This window comes from Myxine glutinosa, chromosome 1 (genome assembly GCF_964187855.1).
Source record: "Myxine glutinosa chromosome 1, kmMyxGlut1.1, whole genome shotgun sequence".
In the NCBI taxonomy this organism is placed as follows: Eukaryota; Metazoa; Chordata; class Myxini; order Myxiniformes; family Myxinidae; genus Myxine; species Myxine glutinosa.
This window is the reverse complement of record NC_136261.1, coordinates 443,181,676-443,208,593: the sequence shown is the minus strand read 5'-3', so window position 1 is coordinate 443,208,593 and position 26,918 is coordinate 443,181,676. Positions and strand designations below refer to the sequence as shown.

At 46.6% G+C, this 26,918-nt stretch overlaps 2 protein-coding genes and 1 long non-coding RNA gene across 3 annotated transcripts in view; 1 reads left to right on the top strand and 2 right to left on the bottom strand.

The window, feature by feature from the left end:
* LOC137418230 (E3 ubiquitin/ISG15 ligase TRIM25-like) overlaps positions 1–26,918 on the top strand; it is a 1,962,167-nt gene that overhangs the window by 114,840 nt on the left and 1,820,409 nt on the right. The gene's annotated exons all lie outside the window — the stretch shown is intronic.
* LOC144889692 (uncharacterized) overlaps positions 1–26,918 on the bottom strand; it is a 283,804-nt gene that overhangs the window by 88,884 nt on the left and 168,002 nt on the right. The window lies entirely within an intron of this gene.
* LOC144889658 (uncharacterized) lies at positions 17,901–25,322 on the bottom strand. Its single transcript, XM_078770705.1, has 3 exons — positions 25,215–25,322; positions 20,208–20,345; positions 17,901–20,072 (listed from the first exon to the last, which is right to left on the bottom strand). The coding sequence occupies exon 3, from the start codon at positions 19,651–19,653 to the stop codon at positions 18,724–18,726; it is 930 nt and encodes a 309-aa protein (XP_078626831.1). The 5' UTR covers positions 19,654–20,072; positions 20,208–20,345; positions 25,215–25,322; the 3' UTR covers positions 17,901–18,723.

The window sequence follows — 26,918 nt, the reverse complement described above, 5'->3', positions numbered from 1 at the left end:
TCGCCACACACGGGAAATTGCCGAGATATATTTTCACTTTATACAAAAATAACATCAAGTAATCGAATCAATAGGAATGTCCTGTGCCTATAACATCGACGTTATAGGCACAGCTGCATCTAGGCATTGTGTAACATCGACGCGGCTTTTGTTTTAATTAAAACTTTTTGTACTTGTTGGTTAATAAAAACATGGAGTTCTTGTGCTGAAGGTAATTTCACTTGAAGGTAAAATCATCTCTCCAGGACAATTAAACATTCATATTAATTGATACAGGTATTCGGTTTTGTTTACGTGTTTCGCAATTACTCGCAATTTGGTTTAGAACACAAATTATTCCCACACCGTGAACACCTGGACGGCAGTTTATACCTGGGTCTAGGATTCGAACCCGGACATGTTCAAGATCGTCGGTAAAGAAGGATCATTTTAGCCATGAGGGTAAATGTCCAAGTGAAGTAAATGACATTCCTATTGCTCTCCCTCACACAAATCCCCTTTTCTTACCGGTACAGGTGCTTCCAGGTGTTCAAATCGAACGGTTGTTTTTTGTTTTTTTTGGATACAAGATCGAGGCTCGTGAAAGAGCCAACATTAATCACACAAAAAGTCAAACCGACACACAAAACACAAAATAAAGGGAGCGGTAGACAAGATGGGGAGAGAGGGGGAAGGACACAAAAACAACATTTGAGAGCAAGGACATCGAGAGGTCTATGGGAGGGAGAGGGCTTGGGGGGAGGTGAGAGAGGTATAAAACATATGGACACTGCATGGACTTCCAGGAAAGAAGTTGGAATTAAAAAAAATAGTATCTTGGGTGAAAATTAGTGGGGGTAGAAAAGATCAAGGTTTTGGATGGGGAAAGATAAGAGATTGTGGTGAACAGCTGTTTTAATTGTGGTGAACAGCAGCTGCTGGTGGTGAACAGTTCACCAACTGTTCTTCATAAACGAGAGAATACTGTATCAAGGTCCAGGTAAATTGTAATGAGCTAAACATTGCACCGACAACCCCCAAGACATTCCACCTGGGAGACAAGATCACGTGTACCGATTGTTATCGAGTCGTGAAACGAACTGTTGAAACACCTGTCTGTGACGTTACAGCACATTATGACGACACAATCCACCGGCAACCCCCAAGACATTCCTCCTGGGAGACAAGATCAGGTGCACCGATTGTTATCGAGTTCGTTCGATCGAACGTGATGGAATTGTACAAGGACAGGGCATCGGGACTCCAGGTTACACTTCAGCCATTGTCCAGTGTACACGTTTAAACCAGGTATCCAACAAAGGACTTTGAACCTGTTTCACTTCGCTCGAGGAATCGACTCGGAAATGATGGGACACGCGTTATAAACCGGGTTACCTGGTGTGGAATGGGTTTTCAATCACACCTGAATACTCCATGTCGTCATGACGTTTTATCACGTGGGTTTTTGTACGATGACGTAATACGTCGGTGGAACTATTCTGGTGTCACGTATTCCCGATAATCTATCAAAAGCTCGTCGTCCCTTTACCTTATTTACAGGAGAGCCTCGTGGGTTTCAGCAGGAATGTGTAATTTGTTCAGGATGCCGGCAATAGCTTGCCTTCTCTTCGCGAAGCAGACCGTGGATTCTTTAACGTTCACCAACTAATGCTAGCACACAGGACGTCCGGCTTCACGTCCATCCCGAAGGACGAAGATGAACACATTGATGAATCACCTGCCTGCGAAACACCTGTACGGCAGTTTATACCTGGGTCGGGATTCGAACCCAGCTGTCCAGGTTTGAACCTGAAACATTTTGAAAATCGTTCTCCAGAATGAGTTCAGTTCAGGTTCAAATTGAACTTTCTGAACTTGAACATCGATCGGAGAAATCCATGGATCGTGATTCGGGAATGATGTTTGTTTTGATAAATGATAACGCGATGAGAATGAGTTTGCTTATTAAACGGGATAATCAGAGATAACGGGTTCAAAATAAACGTTATCATCACATAAAATAAACGTTATCATCCCCCCCAAATCCCCCCCAACCCCTCCCATTCAAATCTCCCCCCATACCATTCCTCTCCAATTCTCCCTCCACCCCCCTCCTCCTCAAAGCTGCCTCCTCCCCACTTCGTCTCCCTGCTATCTAATACCTTCACCTCCCCCAACCTTCTACTTTCCTCTGCCCCCCCCCCCTCTCAAACAACCCCTCACTGTGCGTCTGTGCCTCATCCCTTCACCATCAAACCTTTCGTCCTCCTCATCCTTCCCTTTCTTGTAACTTCTGTAATCTCTGACACACTATCAACTGCTCTCCCTAACTCCCCCTCTCATCCTTCATCTGACCCTACCCCTCCCCTCCCCTGTCCTACACCCGATGCTCCCCCCCTCTCTTCATTGACGGTATGGACCTCAACCATCCGGGGCCTTCGTTCAAACCTGACTGATCTCTCCATACAGGTTGCTTCTGACAATCCAGTCTTGATCTGCTGAACAGTAACTTTCCTCCTTCAAGATGTCTCTGATTCCTTAATATCTCTTCCTGGTTACTCCCTCCTCCGGTATGATAGACCTGAGCCTCGTCCTGGTGGTGGGCTGGCTATCTTTATCAAAAACTCTCTTCCTCACTCTCCTTGCACTGCCCTCTCTCCACCCCTCCCCCATGAGTACCCCTGGCTACGGCTTCCTCTCCGCTCCCACCTTTTGTTCATATGTGTTGTGTACCGTCCTCCAAACAGTGATGACTCCATTTACATTTCACTGTCTGACAACATGGACCAACTTCTATCCACTCATCCCAACTCTCTCTTCCTCATATGTGGCGACTTTAACTGTCATCGTGCCAGCTGGCTGTGTGTAGGCTCATCTCTCACCAGCCATGGCACCTCAGCAAATGACTTCTGCAACTCACTGGGATTGACACAATTTGTCAATTTCCTACCCGGATCTCAGCCAATGGTGTATCTTCTCTTCTGGACTTGGTTATGACAAACTTCCCTGCTAATGTCTGCTGCTCTTCTTCTACTCCAATCGGTTCTTCTGATCATGTGCTTGATAAAGTGGACATCTCTCTGGCCATTCTCAGAGAGCCTCCTCAGCGTCGGCGAGTCTAGCATTTCACTCAGGCCGACTGGCACGGTCTTCATGCAGCCATCAATCATCTGGACTTGTCTCCCATCTCCACTGCCTCTGACATCAATTCTTCCTGGGAATTCTTCCAAAGCAAACTGCTCTCTCTCATGCACAGATTTATCCCATCTAGTCTTCAGTTGTCTTACCCTTCCTCCCGTCCATGGTACACTGAATCTTGTGGTGAGGCAGTTGCCATGAAACAACTTGCCTTTGCCTCTTGGAAGGCAAACCCAACTGAAGGTAATCTCAGTTCCTTCCACCAAGCTCGGAACAAGTGTGTGTCTACCCTCAGGAGTGCCAGGAAGCACTATCTCTCCACACTCAAGAATGAACTCTCAAACCTGTCTCCTTCCTCCAAATCCTGGTGGCATCTGGTCAAATCCGTTTCTGGTGTTTGTTCCCCCTCCATCCCCTCCCTTACCTCAAATGGCTTCACAGTTGACACCACACGTGACAAAGCCAAATGCCTCAACTCTGTGTTTGCCTCAAAATCTTGTGTCCCAAACCCATCTCTCTCTGTTCCCACCTTACCCAGTCGAACCTAACTGCTCCTGGAATCTGTGTCCTTCTCTCCTGACAAGGTGGAGGAGTTTTTGTCAAACCTCGACTCTGATTCTGCAACTGGACCAGACGGCATCAGCCCACGGGTCCTAAAATTCTGCTCTGCCGCTCTATCTCACCCTATCTCTGTTCTTTTCACCCTCTCTTTTGCTCAAGGTCATCTGCCAGCATCCTGGAAATCAGCAAACATCACCGCTTTACACAAAAAGGTGCAAAAACAGATCCTTGCAACTACAGACCAATCAGCCTGCTCCAAATTATCAGCAAAGTCATGGAATGCATCATTGCTTCGGATATCAAATCCTTCCTCTTCTCCAATCGCTTGGTCTCTGCTCATCAATTTGGATTCAGACCAGGTCATTCTACTCTGGACATGCTGCTTCTACTGTCTCCACAATGGATGGAGGTCCTCAATGCCAAACAGGAAATCAGAGCTCTCTCCCTTGACATATCACGTGCCTTCGATACGGTCTGGCACGCAGCTCTGCTCACCAAACTCTCCTCCTATGGTATCCATGGAAATCTCCATGCATGGCTTGCTGACTTCCTCTCTGGTCGTAGTCAACGTGTGGCGCTGAATGGATTTCTCTCATCTCCCCTTCATGTTCTGGCTGGAGTTCCCCAAGGCAGTGTACTGGGCCCTGTGCTTTTTCTGGTCTTTATCAATGATCTCTCCGACTCTCTGGAAAATCCTCTCTATCTCTTTGCTGATGACTCCACTCTTTGCCGCTCCATTCCTCTTCCCTCAGATCGGCAGTCTGCAGCCTCCTCACTCTCTGAAGACCTGGACAAAATCACAGACTGGTCAAACAAGTGGAACATGTCTTTCAATCCTGCCAAATCTCACACTCTTACTATGTCTCTCCGAAAAGATCGACTGGACAAACCTCCCATCTACTTTCTCAACAATCCTCTCCAAGAAGTTCTGTCACTCAAGCTTTTGGGTCTCACTATCTGCCATGATCTTTCTTGGGAAAACCACATTTCCAAGCTGGCCTCCAAAGCCAGTCGCCGACTGGGCATCCTCCATCGTGCGAAGTCCTTCCTTGGCACACCTGAGCTCCTCACCACATACAAGGCTTTCATCCGCAGCTCAATGGAATACTGTTCTCCTCGCAGGCCGGTGCTCCTGCGTCACACATAGCTCGGCTTCACGCTTTTGAAACCAAAGCTTTCAAAATCATTGGAATCTCCCATGATGAAGCTATCTCCGAGGGCCTTCCACTCGCTCACTGCAGGCAGGTCGGTGGTCTTTCTGTCTTCTACCGACTCCTCTCCGCCCTTGCTCCCCCAGCTCTCTCTGTGCTTTGTCCCCCAAATATTCCTACAGGTCGCACAAGATCTGCCAGCAACCCTCTGATGGTTAAACTGCCGAAATCTCTGATCTCTGCTCACCTTCACTCTTTCATTCCTCTTTTATCCCGCCTCTGGAACAAACTCCCACACTCCCTTCAATCCCACTCCTCCCTCCAGGGCTTTAAAACAGCTGTTCACCACCATCTCTTATCTTCCCCCATCCAAAACCTTGATCTTTTCTTCCCCTGCTAATTCACCCCAGATCCACCTTGTTTGAAATTCCAACTTCTTTCCTGGAAGTCCTGGCAGTGTCCATATGTTTTATAGCTCTCCCACCCCCCCCCCCACCCCTTCCCATGCCTCCCCCACAAAGCCCTCTCCCTCCCACAGATCTCTCGATGTCCCTGCTCTCAAATGTTGTGTTTGTGTCCTTCCCCCTCTCTCCTCATCTTGTCTACCGCTCCCCATGTTATGTGTTTTATGTGGCTGTTTGTCTTTCTGTGTGATTAATGTTAGCTCTTTCACGAGCCTTGATCTTGTATCCCAAAAAAAAGAAAAGGAAAAAAAAGGGTTTAAACCTCCACGGAATGTTCCCTCATTCGGTTATTCTTTCACAAGAGAATTAACTTAAGGTGAAAAACAAGTTGAAAATTCAGCTGATGTAAAGAAAATAACCACGGGACCTGTTGTGAGACTCGAATGCGCGGGAGATCGCGCTTTCGTTCTACGAGGCTTCGTCATCACGTTGTTCATCGCCATTTTGGTTAAAGGGAATCTCCAAACTCGACAACACGACCAAACACGCCTGCCCGGTAACCCCGTACCAGCCCTCACCCGTGGGTGTAATACACATAGTGACGTGACCTCTTCTTTCCCCGCCACATCCTTTCATTGTTGTACTCGTACCTTTAAGACAGTTCTCGAGGTTATACATGTAGAAAACAGGTGAGAGTAACTGGCGACTAACATTGATGGCTGAGTACAATAAAGAGTAATGATCACCGACAATGTTGGAGGTCACGGATATTATGGACCAATATATTGAGCACACAGGGTGAACAAAACCCTTTACAGGTAACACATTGAAAAACAAAACCCACTATAAACCAGGGATAAAGTACAAATAACAAATAAATAAGCAAAACATTTGGCAAATTACAATCTCACATACAGTCAACACTTCAAAAATGTACCAATTAGTCATGTACAGTTTATGTAAGTCCATTACAGGGGTAGACTCCCCTCCAACCTCAGTGACTGCTCTGCCCCATTACAATACTTAGGCAAGTATTATGACCATCATATGACGATCCTACGCATCCAAAATATAATCATTCAAGTACTTGGGATGGTATCGTGGGCGGCTGGAGCATCTTGGTGCACAGTCGCTTGGAGACATTGTTGGATGATCCACACTGGTGTCACCGATGGCCTCAACAGATTGGGAGTGATCTGGTTAACGGGTGTTAAGCTTTGGGGGTGTAACGGAGATGTGATCCGGTGCTTGGCTGACAGGGATTGGTAAGGATTCAGAACTGTCGGCAGGTGTAGACAGCTCATAGTGGATATATGGGGGGTCTGGGGGTTTTGATGTTGGTTGGAGGCAAATGTCTTCAGTGAACAGAGAACCTCCATGTACCCCATTGTGAGAAAGTGCAAGCATATCTTCCCAGTACTTGGATATCTTGTGGCATTCTGATTTTTTTGACCCGATCCGCTGCACTCCTCAATCGGGATCCTAAAAACTTGCGTATGTTACAGCAGGGTCCATCGATGGCCGAAACGAGGTAGCGGTTTCTTGCACATGACTTGTTACGGTCAGAGTACAGAGAGACTAAATCACCAACTTCCACCAACATGTTGGGCCTGACAGACCCCTTGGGCGCCTTGGACTTCTCACTAAATGGGTGGTTTGAAGAACAAAGCTGGTGTTGGGTTTCTATGATTTGCAGGTCAGAGAATGGGATTTGTCGATTTGTGAACTGATCCCGCTGGCACCACATCTCACGGGCTGAGAGGCCCCGGGCACGAATTCGTGAATTCAGACTGGCAGTGCCCAGTGCGAGGGTGAGTGGGGTTGCTGGTCCTCCCATCGGCTCCTGTAGTGAAAGTTCACCCTCAAGTTCACGAACTGCCTTCTCTGCGACGGGATTCTTGTTGGGATTTTTAATGCGACCAATCTCAATGCACATGCGATGATGTTTAAGAAACTCGTCATGAACCAAATGTGTGAAGCCGGAGGCCGGATCGGTGCGGATGACAGCAGATGCACCATCCAATGGCCGGAGCTCTCTGCAAAAACGGACCAAGTTATCGCGGAGTGTGCTGGGTTGATCATTGCATTGTCCACGATACATGATGTAGTGTGTAATAGGAGGTACATTCTCACAATACAAGAATCAACTGGTGATTGCATTTGATTACATCTGCTGCGAATCTGCTGCGAAGGACACACCGACTGCACCAGGAAGGTCTCCAGTGGACTATTTGATGATGGTGTGGGTTGTGTTGCGCAATGCAGCTCACTGGTGGCAACAGGAGGGTCTCCAGTGGACTGTTTGATGATGGTGTGGGGTGTGTTGCACAAAGCAGCTCACTGGTGGCACTTGGAGGTCACCTGATCAACTGCTCCATCCAAGTCGAGAGCGTAGAAACAGCGGTGAATGACGGAACTAAGATGATAACGACTCGGATGATCCAACTGAATGTGTCGTGCTGTTAGTAGGCCATCGAGTACCTAACGTAGGACAATGATGCACTCATGTGCTGAGGACAGGGGCTCGTTATGACCAACTACTACTAGGCCATCTTTGGACACTAAAACGACCTGGAGGTATCGTTTGACATCCTTGATGTTGGTGGCTTTCATTGATGGATGGGTGCCCTGAACGAGGTGGGCATGAGTCCACCTTAAGTCTGTGCACTACACCTGCACTGCCAACCAAGCGGCTCTGTTGGTGAAGAGCAGTTTGGCAAGACCGGAAATAATGTCCTGAGCTGATATATGCAGGACTACGGATTCCTCTTCGCTTCTAATGAAGGCACAAATCTGACAGGTGGTATCAGTGCAGTTCGGGGCATTGCGCATGGCAAAATCAGATGGAATGTTGGTGGACACTGCAAGGTGACGAACAGTTGCCTGATACCGGCTGACAGTGGACAGGAATGAGGATATACGAGGGCTCGCAGAGAACTCACCACGACACAGCTTCCCATACGCTTGTACGCACGGCTTGCTATCAGTGAGGATGGAAGCGTCATGCTTAGACTGGATAATAAAGGGACTGAAGTGTTTTACCCAGGTGGTAATGGAAAGAGCCTCCACCTCACAAGGCAACCAGGTAGGTTGGCGTCCACGTAATTTCACACTAAAGAAACCCACCAGGTGAGGTCTTCCACTGCGTGTTACGTACAAAGTCGATCCAATACTATGTTGTTTTACTGAACCGTCTGTTACAATCCACAACTGATCATTCGGACGAGGAAGAACAACAGTATGGGTTGAAGTAAGAGCAGCTTGGGCTCTGCGGAAGGCATCATGCAACTTGTCAGTCCACATAACTCTGTCCAGTGTTTGGCATCCGGCCACATCATCATCCAAGGGGGATAGCAGTGTTGAACAGCAAGGTGATGGCAGGGTGATGGGAGGGTGGTGGTATGGGTTTGAAGTTATAGGTATGGGTTTATAAAGCAAGAAAGCAGCCTTGTTAGTATCAGATGGAACTATAAGTCCTATACACAGGATCTACTTGGTCTATACCGTTCAGGAGTTCAGGAACACGAGCCTGAACCTTATATGCCCCAATAAAAGATCTCATTCCTTTGACCTTCTCAGGAGCCGAGCACATGGAGAGAGTAGCCACGCGATGTGTGCTGGTCTGGATAGTACCATTATACTAGATCCAGCCCAAGATGGTAGTGCTCTTCGGGCATATAACAGTCTTTGGATCAAATAGGCGGAGTCGACATTTATACAGGGCATGCAAAACCATTCACTAGTTTTGGAAGAGCTCATCCAATGTGCTGCCACCACCATAGAGGTCGTCGCGAACTTGGCGACGGTTCCCTTCTCCAAGAGATCACCAAGGACGCAGCATGTGAGTTCTTCAAGAGCCGTTTCTGATCCAGGCATTCCCATTGCGGATCTGGTATACATGCGTATCAAGATTCAATATTTTATTACCACATCAACTTGACAGTTTTTAGGAATTTGAGGTAGTGTGCTCTTTTAGACAAAAAAACAAGAATGGGGCATGGTAAACCTCCAAACATTCATTGGTCGTTGTATACACTAAAAGTTCAACAACAAAAAAAAACACACATGAATAAAGTATGGTAAACATCCAAACATGCAGTGGTCATAGTATACATTATAAGATGCATATAAGAGCATGTAAATGGGCTGTAGCTAAAGTGCCAAATGCATTATAAGCTCATGAGTAGTTAATAGTTATAGGAGTGGTACTGTGCATTCAGAATGTGGATGGCAGTAGCATGGGTACCGTTCATGAACCTGGAGGGCTCTGAGTCTTTTCCCTGAGGGTAGGAGTTCGAACAGGGGGTTGGTTGGATGAGAACCATCCTTAAAGATATTCAAGCCAACCTTATGCATTCGGGACTCGTGGATGTAGGATAGATAGGGCAGGTCAGTTCCAATGATTTTGAACGTGGTACGTATTACTTTGTCCAACTCCTTTTTTTCCTGGGCTGTGATACTGCTGAACCAAACAGTTATTGAGAAGGTAAGTGTGGATTCAATGACAGCGTGATAAAACTGGAGTATGCCCTCCCTTGACACTCTGAACTTCCTGAGTTGCCTCAGAAAGAATAGTCACTGGTGGGCCCTTTTTACGATAGAGATGGTGTTATCCTCCCACTTCAGAGAGGAGGAGATGGTGGTGCTGAGAAACTTAAAGTTGCATACCTGCTCCACCACTTGGCCGTTGATGACCAGAGGCGAAATCTCCATCTCGTCCCTCCTGAAGTCCACAACCATCTCTTTGGTTTTCGTGATGGACAGCTGTAGATTGTTGTTGTGACACCAGTTTACCATGAGGGAGATTTTGGCGTGGTGGGCTGATTCATCACCAGAGGAGATGAGGCCCACAACTGTCATGTCATCTGCGAACTTGAACATTCTGACAGAGTCCTGAATGGAGATGCAGTCATTTGTATACATAGAGTACATGAGAGGAGAGAGCACACATCCTTGAGGTGCTCCTGTGCTAATACTTAGGCATTTAGAGTATCTGTTATTGATTTTAACCACCTAATAGTCAGGTTCACTATGTTTTTTCGTTCAAAATTTTGGTAGATTAGCAAAACTATACATTTTTGGAATATTCAGAGCATGAGGAATCCAAAAATTAATGTTTGCATTTGCGTCGACACCTTTGCGAAAATGACACTCAGGACAGTGATGAAGATGTGTAAAAGCATATTCCTGAACGGTATAGACCAAGTAGATCCTGTGTATAGGACTTATAGTTCCATCTGATACTAACAAGGCTGCTTTCTTGCTTTATAAACCCATACCTATAACTTCAAAGGACTTGCAATATCATGTATTATGTAATACAGTTATATCACAAATATAAAGACAATGGTTTTCAATTACCTTTGTTTGTTGCTTTTCTATAACCCTGCGGACTATTTTGAGGCCTTTATTGGATTCCTTGACCCAGAAAACATAGGATTAGCATATTTAATTAAGTTTCTAGGTTGACTAGAAGCCGAGATAGCGCAAAATATGTATTTTATGGCGGCCATTTTGAAAATTTCGGACTTTAGTGTTACGGGATATCACAGGGCAGTAGTTTGCAATTTGACCAAGCATAAGTTCCAGAACGGTAGTTTTCTGCTGGGCAGTTCGACGCTGCTCAGCGGGGATATTGCCATAATCATCGAGTCCATGAAAGGGGAACGCTCTGCTCTTCTTCTCCCAGGTGACACCCTCAGTGAGGGTTGGGATCAGTTGGGATCGAAAGTTGGGATCGTAACAGGAAAGTAACAGCAAAGTTGGGATCGAAAGATAAAATATAAAGGAAATTGTCTCCAATTTTCAAAAGAAATCACCGTTTCAGTTTTGCTGATTGACCATTAAATAATGTCGATGTTCGTCAGTGCATGACTACGTTTTACCCATAATGCACTGTAAACTCAATGGCATTGAGGGTCAGGCCCTTTGGGATACTGGTTCCCAGGTAAGCAAAGCAAGTAGAGACTGGCTACAAGATAACTTGCCAGACACCGTTGTAAGACCAGTGGAAGAAATCCTACAGGATGGATTGATTAAAGGCTGAAAATGGAAGCCCCATTCCATTTGAAGAATGTTTTGAAGCAGAGTTTAAGCTTAACTAGAGGTTCCAGGGAACCTGAACTCAACTGGTCTATATCAATATGGTTAGAATATTATGTGTTGAGGTTTGTTACATACTGTCTACACACCAAGTTTCAGCCTTCTATCTACATGAGGAAGTACCAGATTGACAAAAATTGATTTTGCAATATGGCCACCCTGCCACGCCCATTTTTAGGGGTGCAACGCCCAAATGCAATCCCAAACTAGTTTATGTCTTAAAGATGCTGCATAACAAGTTTCATCAAATTTTATCCATATTTGTGACTTTTAGAGCGTAGACGTCGAATTGTTTACAGACAACAGACAGACAGACAGACGACGAACGACGGACACTGGGTGTCGACAAAAACTCAGCTGGACGTAGTCCAGTTGAGTTAAAAACGGTTTAAAAATGGACCTAATAATTGGATTAAACGTAATTTCAGAGTTGATGGTTAGATATAGTCGTACCAATGGAGTCATTCATTTCTTTATTTCCAGAACTGAGCCGATCACAAATATATACAGTCAACCAGACTGTGTGGAATCGAGAGGAGGAACCAGTTTCCATGTGTGCAGGCCGTCACCATACTCAAACTCTTCCTGGGAAAACAACAAATATCCCTCATGTTCGGTCTCATCCACCTGCACGTGAAAACACACACACTGTGAGAAACTGACCAAGAACAGTGCTGGTCAGAAGGGGGAGACAGTGAAACCTTCTTTGTATACTTGGTCTCGGCTCCTATGAGAGCTAGCTCATGGAATATATAATAAGGGCAATGGGAGACAAGAGGAGGAGGAGAGAGAGGGAAGTACAACAACAGTAGGGAACAGGGACATCAGGAGATCAGTGAAAGAGAGAGAGCAGGGGTGGAGTCTATGGGATAAACACGATGGACATGACAGGGATGTTTTATTCAGGAAAGAAATTGGAATTTGAGGAAGGTGGATTTAAGATAGACTAGGGCATGCCCGTACTATATCTATATCTAAAATTATATCCCCCCCCCTCTATTTACATGAAATGGTTTGGTCCAAAGCGAACGGCTTGCGAGTGGTGACAATCCCCCCCCCTCTATTTACATGCAATGGTTTGGTCCAAAGCGAACGGCTTCCGGAGTTTGGTAAAGAAATCGCCATCGCGTGCACAAACGCGCAGGAAAGCGAATGAATCGCAAATTCGTTTTTATTAGTTGTAAAACATAGTTTAACGCCAACATAGTTTGCAAACGTGAAATAAATGAATACGCTCTCAAATGTGCCATCCGAGGCAGAGTGTGCCCGCCACGTTCGGCACACGCGATCGTTCGCTGCTCTCTGATTGGTTGAATCGTTTTTTGGACATAGCTCGGTAAGTAATTGTCCGATTAATATGAAACCTTGAAAAGGCACATCCTCGGGTCCCCAGCAATATACCTGGCAAGTTAAAAGTATATCGGACCCGTGGTTGTCGAGAAACAGCGGTCACAGACAAACAAACGTACAGACAGAGATTACTGGAATTATAGATAGATTAACGCGGGAAGAAAATATCAAGGTTTTGGATGGAGAAAGATATGAGATGATGCTGAACACCTGTTTTAAAGACCTGGAAGTAGGAGTGGGATTGAAGAGTGTGGAGTGTGGAATTTTGTTCCACAGTTGGAAAAAGAGGAATGAAGGAGTGAAGGTGAGCAGAGAGTCTTTATTGTGGTAGTTTCACCGGAAGCGGCTTACTGCAGGCAGACCTTGTGCACCCTGTGGGAAAATTAGGGAGACAGAACAGTCAGAGCAGGGGTTACAAAGCCGAAGAGGAGTCGATAGAAGATAGAATGACCACCAACCTCCCTTTTGTGAGAGAGTGAAAGGCCCTCATAATCAGATTAATCGTGGGAGGTACCAACAATCATAAATGATTTGGTTTCTACAGCATGGAGCGACACTTGGGTATACTCCCTCAAACTGCAGATGAAAGCTTTGTTGGGGGTGAGCAGCTCAGCAGTGCCGAGGCAGGACTTTGCAGGATGGAAGATGCCCAGTTGGCGACTGGCTTTGGAGGTCAGCTTAGACATGTGGCTTTCCCAGGAAGATCACTGCAGATAGTGAAACCAAAAAGCTTCAGTGACAGAACCTCTTCAAAGAGGGTTGTTGAGCGACGAGATGTGAGGGTCTTCCAGACGCTCTTTTTGGAGAGACAAGGTGAGAGTGTAAGATTTGTCAGGATTGAAACACATATTCAATGTGATTGAGCAGCTCGTAATTTTTGTCCAAGTCTGCAGAGAGTTAAGACGCTGCTTTTTGCCCGGAACTGTCGATCTGAAGGATGAGAGATGGAACGGCAGAAGGTGGAGTCATCAGAAAAAGATAAAGATTTTCCAGAGAGTCAGAAAGATCACTGATGAAGATTAGAAAAAGCACAGGTCCCAGAACACTGCCTTGAGGAACTCCAACCTGGTCAGTAAAAGGAGATGAGAGAATTGATGAGAGAGATGAGAGAGATAAGAGGGAGGGGGTGAGTTCCCCTCTGTGTTCAAATGTATTCCTCCCATTAACAACGCATTGTCATTGATGTTGAGAAAAATGGTTAAGCAACTAGTTGTGTGGCCTTCCACGTTAAGACTTGTGCAACTGAGCTGCTTGGAGGCTTTCAACTGGTTTGGTGAACAACTCTCAGTTTGATCGGGATTACTTATAGGGATATGGACAGCTCCAAACTCCCCAAAGACAGATAATTTATCATAATGTGCCATTACATATTCACAATAACACAGACACTGCATTTGTGCTTTAAGGACCTCTCTTTATTGTGAAACCCTTCACAATCCAAGTTTCATGAAAAACATAAGCAGAAGTCTTCTTCTGATGATCAATTTTACAACAAGGGTGTTCTCCCCATATCGCACATGGCAATAAAACAATGACAACAGCAAAGATTGTGTAAAAATTCATGTTCAAACTGCCATGGAAAGATGCCATCTGAGCAAAACCAAAAAGGGACAAGCAAAACAACGAAATCAGATGGAAAACAAAATTCCTAAACACTGGTCACAATAAAAAAACTCAAATGGAACTTCACTGGATACATGGCAAGGACAGAAACAAGAATTACAAACTGGCAACCTCAGGAAGACCCTGAAAGAAGCACGATGAGATGCAAGATCAGATTGAGAGATTAAGTTCTGTTATCATTTGAGTTTTTGGTTTCAATCTTTCAACAATGCTCCATTATGAGGATATTGAGAAATAAATTAATAAATTTTACATTATTTTTTATTTTCTTTAAACTTCGTTTGAGGACGCAGATGGGGTTAGAATTTTGAGATTCTCGTTATCTTCTGACACGTTTGCAGTCATTGTCGTGGACATTCTGGTGACAACCAGTCGTATGGCTTTCATCACGGGGTTTGGGGTACTGGATGGTTATCAGGGGTTACAGATGGTACACTGAGGAGTTGTGCTTACAAGGTATATGCTCAAAGGGCTATCGTGAATGCGTACAGCTTTCTCCATACTGGTTCACTGAATACCTTGCCGACTGCTGAGGATCGCTTACAAGGGGGGCACGTACAAGCCAGTATGGGTAATGCTATGCAAATTTAACAAACCCTTTTCAGCAAAACTTTTGCCAACAATATTTGTTTAGTATTTCAGATTTCAGTTCTCATGCATGGATCTTCATATGTAATTTCAAATTGTTGTTTTGAGAGGAACCTTTATCACAAATCGAGCAGTTTTAAGGATGCTCTCCAGCATGGAGCCTCTTATGTAATTTCGAATTGTCGTTTAGAGAGAAACCTTTATCACATATTGAGCATTTGTAAGGTTGCTCTCCTTCATTGAGCCTCTTATGCAATTTCAAATCGCTGTTTTGAGAGAAACCTTTATCACATGGAGCATTTGTGGGGTCGTTCTCCTGTATGGATCCTTATATATGATTTCAAATAGCCTTTTTGAGAGAAACCGTTATCACATAGAGCATTTGAAAGGACGCATTTTTGTATGGATCCTCATATGTAATTTCAAACTGCCGCTATGAGAGAAACCTTTATCACAAATCGAGCATTTGTGAGGACCTTATCGAGCATCATCATATATCACATGTCGAGCATTTGTGAGGATTTTATACCGGTGTGCACCCAGGTTTAGAATAGGTACACCATATCCCTGCGTGTCATAAGAGGCGACTAAAAGTGGTTGGCGTCAGAAAGGGCAGCCAGCCATAAAACACTGCCTCGAAAATGGATCCATGACAATGACAATTTCATATGGGCAGGGTACAGCCTGAAGTAGCCCATGGGGGACCTCACTCCCTCTCGTCAAAATCAAGATGGGGAACCCGATCGAAGCAAGGTTGGAAATCAATCCATTTATGATAACGAAACGTCTGATGACCCATGTGGAGATCTGTTTCTGAGGTTTGGGACATGGAATGTCAGGACAATGACAGGGACATCAGGAGAAGTGGTGGAAGTATTGGTCAGAAGAAGAGTGGACATACGTTGTGTGCAGGAGACGAGATGGAAGGGGAGTGGTGTGAGAATGGTGAAGGGCAGGCAGGGACAGAAATACAAGTTTGTGTGGGAAGGGTGCCCGGAAGGCGTGCATGGTGTTGGTGACCTGTTTTCTGAGGAGTTTGTAGACAGTGTGGTGAGTTTGACTAGAGTGAGTTAAAGGGTGATGATGGTGAGAATGATGATTAAAAAGCTCTTGGTGAATGTCATCACGGGATATGCTCCACAGGTCGGTCGGAGCGATGAAGAGAAGGTCATGTTCTGGTGTGCAATAGAGAAGCTGCTGGAAAAAGTAAAAGATGAGGAAGTTGTTGTGGTAGGAGGAGACCTAAATGGACATGTAGGAAGGAGTATAGATGGTTTTGAGGGAGTTCATGGGGGTTACGGATATGGTGTGAGGAATGGAGAAGGTGAAAGGATTTTGGGGTTTGCTGATGGAGATGGTTTGTCGATTTGTAATACTCAGTCCCAGAAAGTGGATAATAAGCTTGTTACATACATGTCAGGTGTGTCGACGACAACCGTTGACGACCTGATGGTGCGTAGGCGAGACGGGCACCTCCGGGACACAAAGTTGATCCCGGGGGAGGAGGCTGTTTCACAGCACCACTTGGTTGTCTTCGACATAAGGGTGAAAGGTGCGAGGAGAGCTCAGCGGGTGAAGTACCAACCGAGAATGTAGGTGTGGAGGTTGAAAGAGGTGACAGTGAGGGAGGCATTAAAAGAGAGGCTGAGTATGGCAGGGGATGAAGTGGTTGAGCTTGAAAGTGGTTGGATGTCAATGAAAGTTAGTCTGTTGGGAGCCTTTGGTGATGAATGTGGATGGGCTAAAGGACCACCAAGGCACTCAAAAACATGGTGGTGGGATGATGAAGTTGGAAAGAGGACTGACAAGAAGAGGAAGAAGTTCAAGGAGAGGCAGAGGGTGAAGGGTACGGGGGCAGAAAAGGCAGAGCATGAAAGTTATAAGGCAGCCAAGAAGGCTGAAAAAAAAAAGGTAGCAAAGGCACAGGAAGAATGCAGGAAAATATTCGGAGAACGCTTCGATAAGGAAGAGGGCCAGAGCGCGGTATTCAGGATTGCAAAGGAGATAGCGAAAGAGAGGTGCAATGTGATGGAGGTGAGTTGCTTGAAGGATGAAGTGGGGCAAATTGTTGTGGATCCCGATGGAATAGATATTTGGAAATGCTGTTGAATGCAGAGAAAGAAGGAGACGGCAACATCGAGAGTAACCCAGTTTTAGGACCGGCAGAGAAGATAACTGAGAAGGAAGTTGAGGAAGCGATAAAAGCAATGAGGAGTAGAAAAGCAGGAGGACCGACGGGAGTTGTGGGAGATATGTTGAAGGCAGCAGCAAGTTGGAGTCTGAAGAGAATGACAGACACCTGTAATCTGGTGGTGAAAGAAGGCTGCATTCCAGTGGATTGGGACCTGAGTCCCTGGTCCCTCTATACAAGGGGAAAGGTGACCCTCTGGACTGTGGCTCGTATCAAGCAATAAAGTTATTGGAGCATGGAATGAAGGTATTGGAAAGGGTGTTGGAGAGGATAAGGAAGAAAGAGAGGATTGACGAAATGCAGGTTGGATTTATGCCAGGAAGAGGAACAACAGACACGCTCTTTATTGTAAGGCAGTTGCAGGAGAAGTACACGGAGAAGAGGAAGAAGTTGTTTCTTGGGTTTGTTGATCTGGAGAAAGCATTCAATCGTGTTCCACACGAATTAGTGACATGGGCATTGAGGAAGTTAGGAGTAGAGGAATGGTTGATCAGAGTCGTGTTGGCAATGTACGAAAGAGCGCGCACAGCTGTGAGGACGAAGGACGGGAACAGTGGTGAGTTTGAGGTGAAGGTGGGAGTGCATCAGGGGTCGGTACTAAGTCCACTACTATTTGTAGCTGTGATGGAGGTGCTGGCTCGGAATGTAAAGGAGGGTTTACCATGGGAGATGTTGTATGCAGATGATCTGGTGTTGATTGCAGAAAGTATGGATGGACTGAAGAAGATGAACAAATGGAAGGAATGTATGGAGACAAAAGGTCTGATGGTGAATATCGGGAAAACGAAGCTGATGGCAAGTGATAAAGCATGTGGTGAAGTGGAAGGAACTGGGAAGTGGCTATGTGCTATGTGCAGGTAGGGCGTCAGAGTGCAATCCATTCAATGTACAATGTGCACTGAGAGTGGGTTCATCAAAAATGTAGTGGTCTGAGAAGGTCATTAACCAGTGTGGCAGCTACATAAAAGTGGAAGGTGTGCATAGAGGAAGCTGCTGATGGAGGAAATGTTGAGTTGGATCTTGGAGACCGAAGGTGTGAAAACATTCCATTCAATGAAGCTGGAAGGTGTGAAAACATTTTGCTGCCCAGGAGACATGTTGAATGGAAAAGGTAGACCATACTCGGCAACGGTTGCCAGAGTGAGAAGTGCATGGAAGAAGTTTTGGGAACCGAGTGGCGTGCTGACGAGGAGGGGAGTATCGTTAAAGCTGAAGGGAACGGTGTATCCTGCCGGTGTGAGAAGTGTTATGATTTATGGGAGCGAAACATCGGTAATGAACGTAGAGCAGCAACAAAGGCTGGAAAGGGTGGAAATGCGAATGGTTTGGTGGATGTGTGGAGTATCGTTCAGAGAGAGGAAGCCAAATGATGAATTGTGAAAGATGATGGGAATAGAGCCTGTGATGGATCTTGTGAAGAGAACAGCTTGAGATGTTTTGGTCATGCATTGAGGAAGGATGAAAGTGAATGGTTGAGAAGAGTGATGGAAATGAATGTAGAAGGAAGTAGAGGACGGGGAAGACAGATAAAGACTTGGCTAAAGGAGCTGGAAGAAGAAATGCTGTCAAAGGGGTTAACAAGGGGAGATGCAGAAAATAGGGCAAAATGGAGAACATCGTCATGGGGCCTGCAATGCTAACTTCCGCTCTCACAGGGAAAATGACCTAAAATGCCTGTTGTTGTTGTTGAGCATTTGTGCAGACGCTCTCCTGTATGGATCCTCATATGTAATTTCAAACTGCCGCTATGAGAGAAACATTTTTCACACATTGAGCATTTGAGTGGTCGCTCTCCTGTATGGATCCTCATATGTAATTTAAAACTGCTGCGATGAGAGAAACCTTTGTCACATATCGAGCATTTGTGGGGTCGCTCTCCTGAATGGATCCTCATATGTGATTTCAAACTGCCACTATGGGAGAAACCTTTATCACATATTGAGCATTTGTGGGGTTGCTCTCCTGTATGGATCCTCATGTGTAATTTCAAATTGCCGCTATGAGAGAAACCTTTATCACATATCGAGCATTTGAAAGGACGCTCTCCTGTATGGATCCTCATATGTAATTTCAAATCACCTTTATTGGAGAAACCTTTGTCACATATCGAACATTTGTGAGGACGCTCTCCTGTGTGGATCCTCATATGTAATTTCAAATTGCCTTTTTGAGAGAAACCTTTATCACATATCGAGCATTTGTGAGGACGTTTTTCTGTATGGATCCTCACATGTGTATTCAAACTGATGTTGTGAGAGAAACCTTTGTCACATATCGAGCATTTGTAAGGTCGCTCTCCTGAATGGATCCTCATATGTGATTTCAAATGGCCTTTATCAGAGAAACCTTTGTCACATATCGAGCATTTGTAAGGTCGCTCTCCTGTATAGATCCTTATATGTATTTTCAAACTGCCGCTATGAGAGAAACCTTTATCACATATCGAGCATTTGTAAGGACGCTCTCCTGTATGTATCCTCATATGTTTTTTCAAATCACCTTTATTGGAGAAACCTTTGTCACATATAGAGCATTTGTAAGGTCGCTCTCCTGTATGGATCCTCATATGTAATTTCAAATCGCCTTTTAGAGAGAAACCTTCATCACATATCGAGCATTTGTGAGGTCACCCTCCTGTATGGATCCTCATATGTGATTTCAAATTGCCTTTTTGAGAGAAACCTTCATCACAGATAGAGCACTTGTGAGGGTGTTTTCCAGTGTGGATCCTCATATGTATTTTGATGTTACTCATTGAAGCAAAATCCATTCTGCACACACGACACTTATAACGTATTTGCCATTCAAGAGCCTTTTTGAGTTTGTTTAATTTAATATTAATCTTGGTGTTGCGAGGCCCAGACATGCACCTGTATGTTATAGGAAGTGAGTCTTGATCTCGTGATTGTTTCTTCAAAAAAGCTTTCTTCCTCACTGTCAAGCTGCGACTGGACCTTATTTGTCCCATATTACTTCTTGATTGTTCTGCAGAAACAAAGAACACAACATTCTTCTTTTTTATCAAAATCAAAATGAAAAATATTTCACTCTTTTCCAAAAATTATATATTTTCTCAACACAAAATATTGTATGTTAATTAATTTTTACATTTCCACTTGCCAGCTGCTAAGCAGGATGCACTTCCGTTTGTCATGTGAATATCATCTGAACCTTCCTTTGCAGAAGCACATTTTGAATCTTCTGTGACAGATGAATCATTGTGCTCTCTGCCTCCCACATTTACAGGATCGACATCACCTGCATGCAAATCAGCGTCAGTCTTTGGCAAGTCAATGAGATTATGAACCATCTCGAGAGTTCGTAGAACATATTACTTCATGGAATGTGTACTTCATTTTAAATATGATAATGAAGTTAAAGATTGTTAAAAAGAAAAATTCTGTATGTTAAGCACTATTAGAGCAGTATTCGACATCACCCTTATTCACCACCCTATTTGACATGTTCAAGTACTGCTAAACTGTAGGTTATTGGAAGTAACAGGAAGGTGATTTGTGTTCAACAGTGTTCATGTATTTAATTCAATTTGAACTAGAAACACAGGTAATGCTTCTGGCCTTCGGCTGCAGAGGCATAAAAATACTAGAACGACACTGACTTCACGACGTCGACAGATATGCCTCCGCCCACATTATTACATCATTATAATACTTGTACCAAGTTTGCTTTAAATCCATTCAGCTGTTCTCAAGTTATCACATTTTTACCTGACATGACATCTGACCTTGGATCTGTGGAATTATAAAGGACATTAGGCGATTTATTGCCAAAATAGTTAAATTGCATTTCAATTTGAATTCCTAAAATGTGTTCTCAAAGCATGCAGTCTGAGCAAGGGAATGCATATGGCACCAAGACGGCAATCAGTTATCTGTAAAATGACCATTGTCACCTCCGTGAAAGGTCTAGAGGTAAAATGTTGACTTTGCATGGGGTTGGTATGCAGTACTCAATTAGTGAGGCTGTACAGGTCAAAAGGATTGACCTTTAACAACTTCTGAGTCACTCCATGATGACAAACAGATACTCCTGGTGCCTGGAAGACTGCCTTTGCCAAAAAGATTGACCTGAACAAGTTTTTGTGAGTGACCCTGAATCTCAAGTAAACAACATCAAAGGAGACGGGGCTTATTTAAGGGGATTGCACAAAGGGCGATACAGAGAAAATCATATTGCCTGTGGAGACGCGTCGTTCTGTGCTTTATGTGCTTCCTGTGCCTGGAAGTCTAAATGTTCAAGTGTGTAGAATTGGTTTTCTCTCCATACGATGCTTGAATAAATCTCAGTGGAACTTAGTTGAAGCCGTCTTGATTCTCATTTGAGAGGTCCTCCCTGAAAGGTGTTGGAAGACAGCTTCTTCTTCATCATTCTACAACAATTTGGTGGCCCGTACGAATTGCAAGCTGGACAAGATTGACAGACAGACAGCCCAAACTCGAAGTGATCAAGGTAAGCATGAATGCACTCCTGTCTTTTGTCAACCTTGGCAGCACGATGCAAAAATAACCTGCCGATTCATTCTTTCATCATGTGTCCTCTGCGTGTTTAGATGTCAGGAATAATACGTAATGATGCATCAAAAAAAAAATAGAGTAAAAACAAAAGAGAGGAAAATATATATTTAAAGGTTGGTGAGTAATCCTGATTCAGAAGAACTCTGGAATTGATTCAGAAAATTATGGAGTCGACTCAACGGGAGATTCGGGAAGGTGACGCAAGTACTCGTGGAGATCCACTGAGCTTCATTGTGTGCAATATGTTGATTGGCCGGCCTGGAGTTATGTTGTATTATAGGTTGGATAAAGTGTACATTCAGATGGGATGACGTATACGTTTTTAGAGGTGACGTTCTGGTATTCTGCTGACACCCTCTTGCTTCTGGCATTTGCTATAGAGTCAATATACAAGACAAATACAGACACAAGACAAATACAGAAAGAAAATGGCCGATAGTCAAGTGATCACATATGACATCCGGTCCAATTGAAATTTTCGAAAAAAATGAAATATAAACGATTTATTTGGGAAAAAATTGATTTTATATGCTAGCTGATGAAATTGAGAGTGTATTGTATGTAAAAATAACTTCCGTCGGTACAAACTTTCATTATTTGCGGCGGGAGACGAATAAATTTAGCGGCAGTATCTGAGGCGGTGTAGCAGCGAATGGTTTCATTGTAGCGGCTGCCGCTGGGTTTTCACAATCGCCTTGCACCTATCAAGGACGCGGAGCGATCACCATGCCGGGCTCGTCCAGGACGCCCGGGCAGGCCCGCGCTCAACTTGCCAGGCCTCGGTCGGGACGCCCGGGCATGCCCGGGCAGGCTCGCCCTCAACTTGCCAGGCCGCAGCCAGGACGCTGGGCCACGCCCCCTGGCGCCGGGCCTGGGCAAAACCCCTGGGTTAATCGATATATATTGCTGCCCGATAAACGGGTTTTTAGAGTGCCTGAGTGTTTGATTTCATTAAAGCAACTCGGATGAATTCTAGCTTTTTGTCGCGTCCATTCTTCCGATCGACGTGGGAGCCCCAGCTCCTTCATTGGTGACCTATCGACATGGACACGGCAGTCGCCCTTAAACTGCCTACCTTCTGGGAGGCTCACGCGGCGGTTTGGTTCGCGCAGGCGGAGTCCCTGTTCGCCCTGCGAGGCGTCACGGCCGACGACACCCGCTTCCACCATGTGGTAGCTGCGCTCGGGTCGGCTACCGCGGCCCGTGCCCTGAGCCTCCTCGAAAGCCCGCCAGCCGCTGACAAATACGGCGCGATTAAGAAGCTGCTCCTCGATGCTTTCGCCCTCCCATCGGCGGAACGCGCACGGCGCCTGCTCGAACTGCCTGAGCTCGGCGACACGCGCCCTTCCGAGCGAATGGACTACATGCTTTCACTGCTCGGCGAGCACTCTCTGGCATTCCTGTTCCGGGAGCTGTTCCTCCGTCAGCTGCCTAACCCGGTACGCCTCGCCCTGGCAAGCACGACGATCACAGATCCCCGGGCCCTTGCCAGAGAAGCCGACAAGATCTCCGCCGCAGGACAGCGCATCGCAGCGGCGACATGGGACCCACCGCCGTCCGACGCAACACCCATGGCGCCCGAGCACCCGGCACGGTCGACGGCCGAACTGCCGACGCAATTGGCGGCCGCTCTACCGAGCCGACCACCTCCAGCACGACGACCGAGGCCTCCACCTGACCAAGCGTGGTGTTACTATCATGCCAGGTTCGGACAGAAGGCCCGGACATGCCGACCCCCGTGCACCTTCGGCAGGCCGGGAAACGGCCGGGCCGGCGTTCATTACCAGCCATGAGCGCCGGCCACACGGGCAACTTACTGTTCATCACGGATAAAGCGTCCGGACGGCGCTTCCTGTGCGACACCGGCGCCCAACTGAGCGTCATACCCGCCTCTGACCAGGACAGGCAATCCGCGGTTTGCGGCCCCTCCTTGGTTGCGGCCAACGGATCGACTATCCGCACCTTCGGCCCGCGCAACGTCACCCTCTGCTTCGGCGGCCAACGCTTTGCTTGGACGTTTGTAACCGCCAACGTGCCCGTGGCTCTGCTAGGCGCCGACTTCCTCTGCGCACACGGACTGCTGGTGGACGTCCAACGGCGTCGTTTAATCAACGCTGAAACCTTCAGCTCCCTGGTATGCACATTGAGCAGCTCCGCGCCGACCGAGCTAGCATGCACCGTCCCGGCGGCGAACGAGTTTGCTCGCCTGCTCACGGAGTTCCCGGCCCTCACGCGGCCGACGTTTTCGGCCGTCGCAGTACGGCATGGGATCGAGCACCACATACCAACCACGGGCCCGCCGGTCTACGCCAGGACCCGCCGCCTCGACCCAGCCAAGCTCGCCGTAGCGAAGGCCGAATTCGACGCGTTGGAGCACCTCGGCATCGTGCGGCGCTCCGATAGCGCGTGGGCCTCGCCACTGCACATCGTGCCAAAGCCGGGGGGTGGATGGCGCCCGTGTGGCGACTACCGCCGTCTCAATGACGCTACCACCCCCGACAGGTACCCGATCCCGCATATCCAAGACTTCTCCGCCCGTCTGGCGGGACGGGTCATTTTTTCGAAAATTGATCTCATACGGGGATATCACCAGGTACCTGTCAGGGCGGCCGACGTCCCTAAAACGGCAGTCATCACGCCATTCGGCTTATTCGAATTCTTGCAGATGCCGTTTGGTCTCAAGAACGCGGCTCAGGCGTTCCAGCGCTTGATGGACGGCGTGCTGCGTGACCTGCCGTTCCTTTTCGTTTACCTGGACGACATCCTCGTCGCCAGCACGTCCCGGGCCGAGCACCTCCTCCACCTCCGAACACTGTTCGGGCGCCTCAGCGAGCACGGCCTCATCGTCAACCCGGCCAAATGCCACTTCGGCACGACGGCCGTTGATTTTTTGGGCCACCACATCACCAAGAACGGGGCCGTGCCGCTGCCAACCAAGGTCGAGGCCATCACCACGTTCCCGCGTCCCCGCACCATAAAGGCCCTGCAGGAATTCCTGGGAATGGTGAATTTTTATCACCGCTTCGTGCCCCGCGCTGCTCAACTCATGCGGCCCCTCTACGAAGCCCTCCGGGGCAAGCCGGCCAAGCACGACATCGCCTGGTCCGCAGCAATGGATGCGGCCTTCCAACGCTCAAAGCGGGCCCTCGCCGACGCAACACTGCTCGCTCACCCGGTGCTCAACGCTCAACGCTTTCATTATTTGCGGCGGGAGACGAATAAATTTAGCGGCAGTATCTGAGGCGGTGTAGCAGCGAATGGTTTCATTGAAGGTGTTCGAAGAACCCTAAATTTATCTTAGAGATGGGAAAAACACATACAAACAAATTTGGCTAACGTCATTTATTTAAGCTCTTAAGCAATTGCATGAAAAGCGAGTTTTTAAATTGAAAATAAGCTTTGCACCAAATGATCTTTTGACCAATCAAGGACCATGACCTTTGCACATGGCTGTTAGGATTGTGTCAACTTTTCAGCTGTTCTGCCTACCCTCCCCCCCCCCCCCCCCACCAACCCCACCCTTCGTTTGAAAGCGCATCGAGTGAACGGAGGCCGAATGATTAAAAACACGCCGTGGACTCAGCATACAAACCCGCTCACGATCGACGCGCCGCGTTCAGCGCGATCGGATTGATCGGCCGAGATGCTGAACCGCACGCCCACGGCTGGCTCAATAGCGTCGTGGGCTGTTGACGCGGACCTGCGAGTGTCCGTTTCGATCAACCACAGGCGATCGTGTGGCGATAAAACAAAAATTTTGATTATAGATTGTAAAATGGGGTTCATAAGAACGTATTCGTTTGTGTCAACATTGACACAGTTAAAAAATATATTTTTGTAACGAAGTAAAATGTACACAGCTGCGACATTGATAGGACGGTGTATAGGTAGGAAAGAAAATCAGGAATTGAAAATCGCATGTGTGCGTGGTGACGTCATAAGATTCCTTGACATCGAGTCGCTTTTCGGCCTTTTGGCTGGGAGATCGATTGTCCTGGCAGGAGTAATGCCCTGCTGGTGGATTAAGGGGTCTTACTCCTATTAAGAGGAGTGGTCCCAAGTGAATGACCATGCATTGTGGCCCCTCGGGGGCATGATGCGTGCGTTTGAATGACCATGTGCTTCCCCCTCGGGGTTGAGGCGCATGTGTATTGTTATGGGGACAGCCTTGTTGGCGTTGTGCCTTGGCCATGGGGTCAAGGTGCACGTCCGAGGCTGTTCAAATGTTTGGACTTTTTACCTTTTTTCACACGTAAAAAAGGCAGGCCCTGACTGCGGCCCTAAACCAGTCGTGGCCAGGGTGCAACTTACCTGACAGGAGTAAATTCCCTGTCAGTGGATCAAGGGGTCTTACTCCTATTGAGAGGAGTGGTCCCAATTGTATGACCATGCATTGTGGCCCTTCGGGGGCATGATGCATGCGTTTGAATGACCATGTGCTTCAGCCTTGGGGTTGAGGCGCATGTGTATTGTTATTAGGACAGCCTTGTTGACGTTGTGCCTTGGCCATGGGGTCAAGGTGCACGTCCAAGGCTGTTAAAATGTTTGACTTTTTACCTTTTTTCATTGTAAAAAAGGCAGGCCCCAGTGCGGGCCCTAAAAGCACCTCTGAAAAGAGGAGTTGCCTGTCATTTGCTGCATTAAGCAGCAGAGGCGTTCCAAGATGCAAAATGCTTTTCAAATGCAAATGAATTCCACATCATGTTGATGTTTTTTTGTTCTTCATCTCCTTTTCTTCTTCACTACGCCACTGTCTGCCTCCGCTCATTACCCCATTGATTTTTTTTCCACTCTTTCTTGGTTTTCCTTCTTTTCTCTGTCCCATTCTCATTAATCTTTCTCCTTCCCATTCACACCTTACCCCTCATCTCTGCCCCTTCTACCCATCTTTCCCCCTCCTCTCTCTCCTTAATCTTTCCATTTTTCTCCTATCTCTCCCTCTCCGTCTGCTCCTCCCCTCTGTTTTCCTTCTCCATGCCCATTTTCTTTTATCTCTCCCTTCATTTTTACTATCATTCCATCTTTCTCCATTTTCCTTCCTCCCATCCCTCCTCCTCCTCCTCCTCCTCCACAGTCCCATCCCCTCTCGTCCCTCACCTCACCCCTGTTTCTCCCAACCCATCCCATCTCCTCTCCCGCCCCACCCCTCTCCCCTCCCTGTAACCTGTGTTACCTGTGTTGTTGTACCTGTTACCTGTCTCTTTTTCTGTCCTCCTCCTCCCTTCCTTCTATCCTTCTCCATTCCTTCTCTTGCCCCACCCCTCATTTTCCCTTGCCTCATCCCTTCACCCCATCC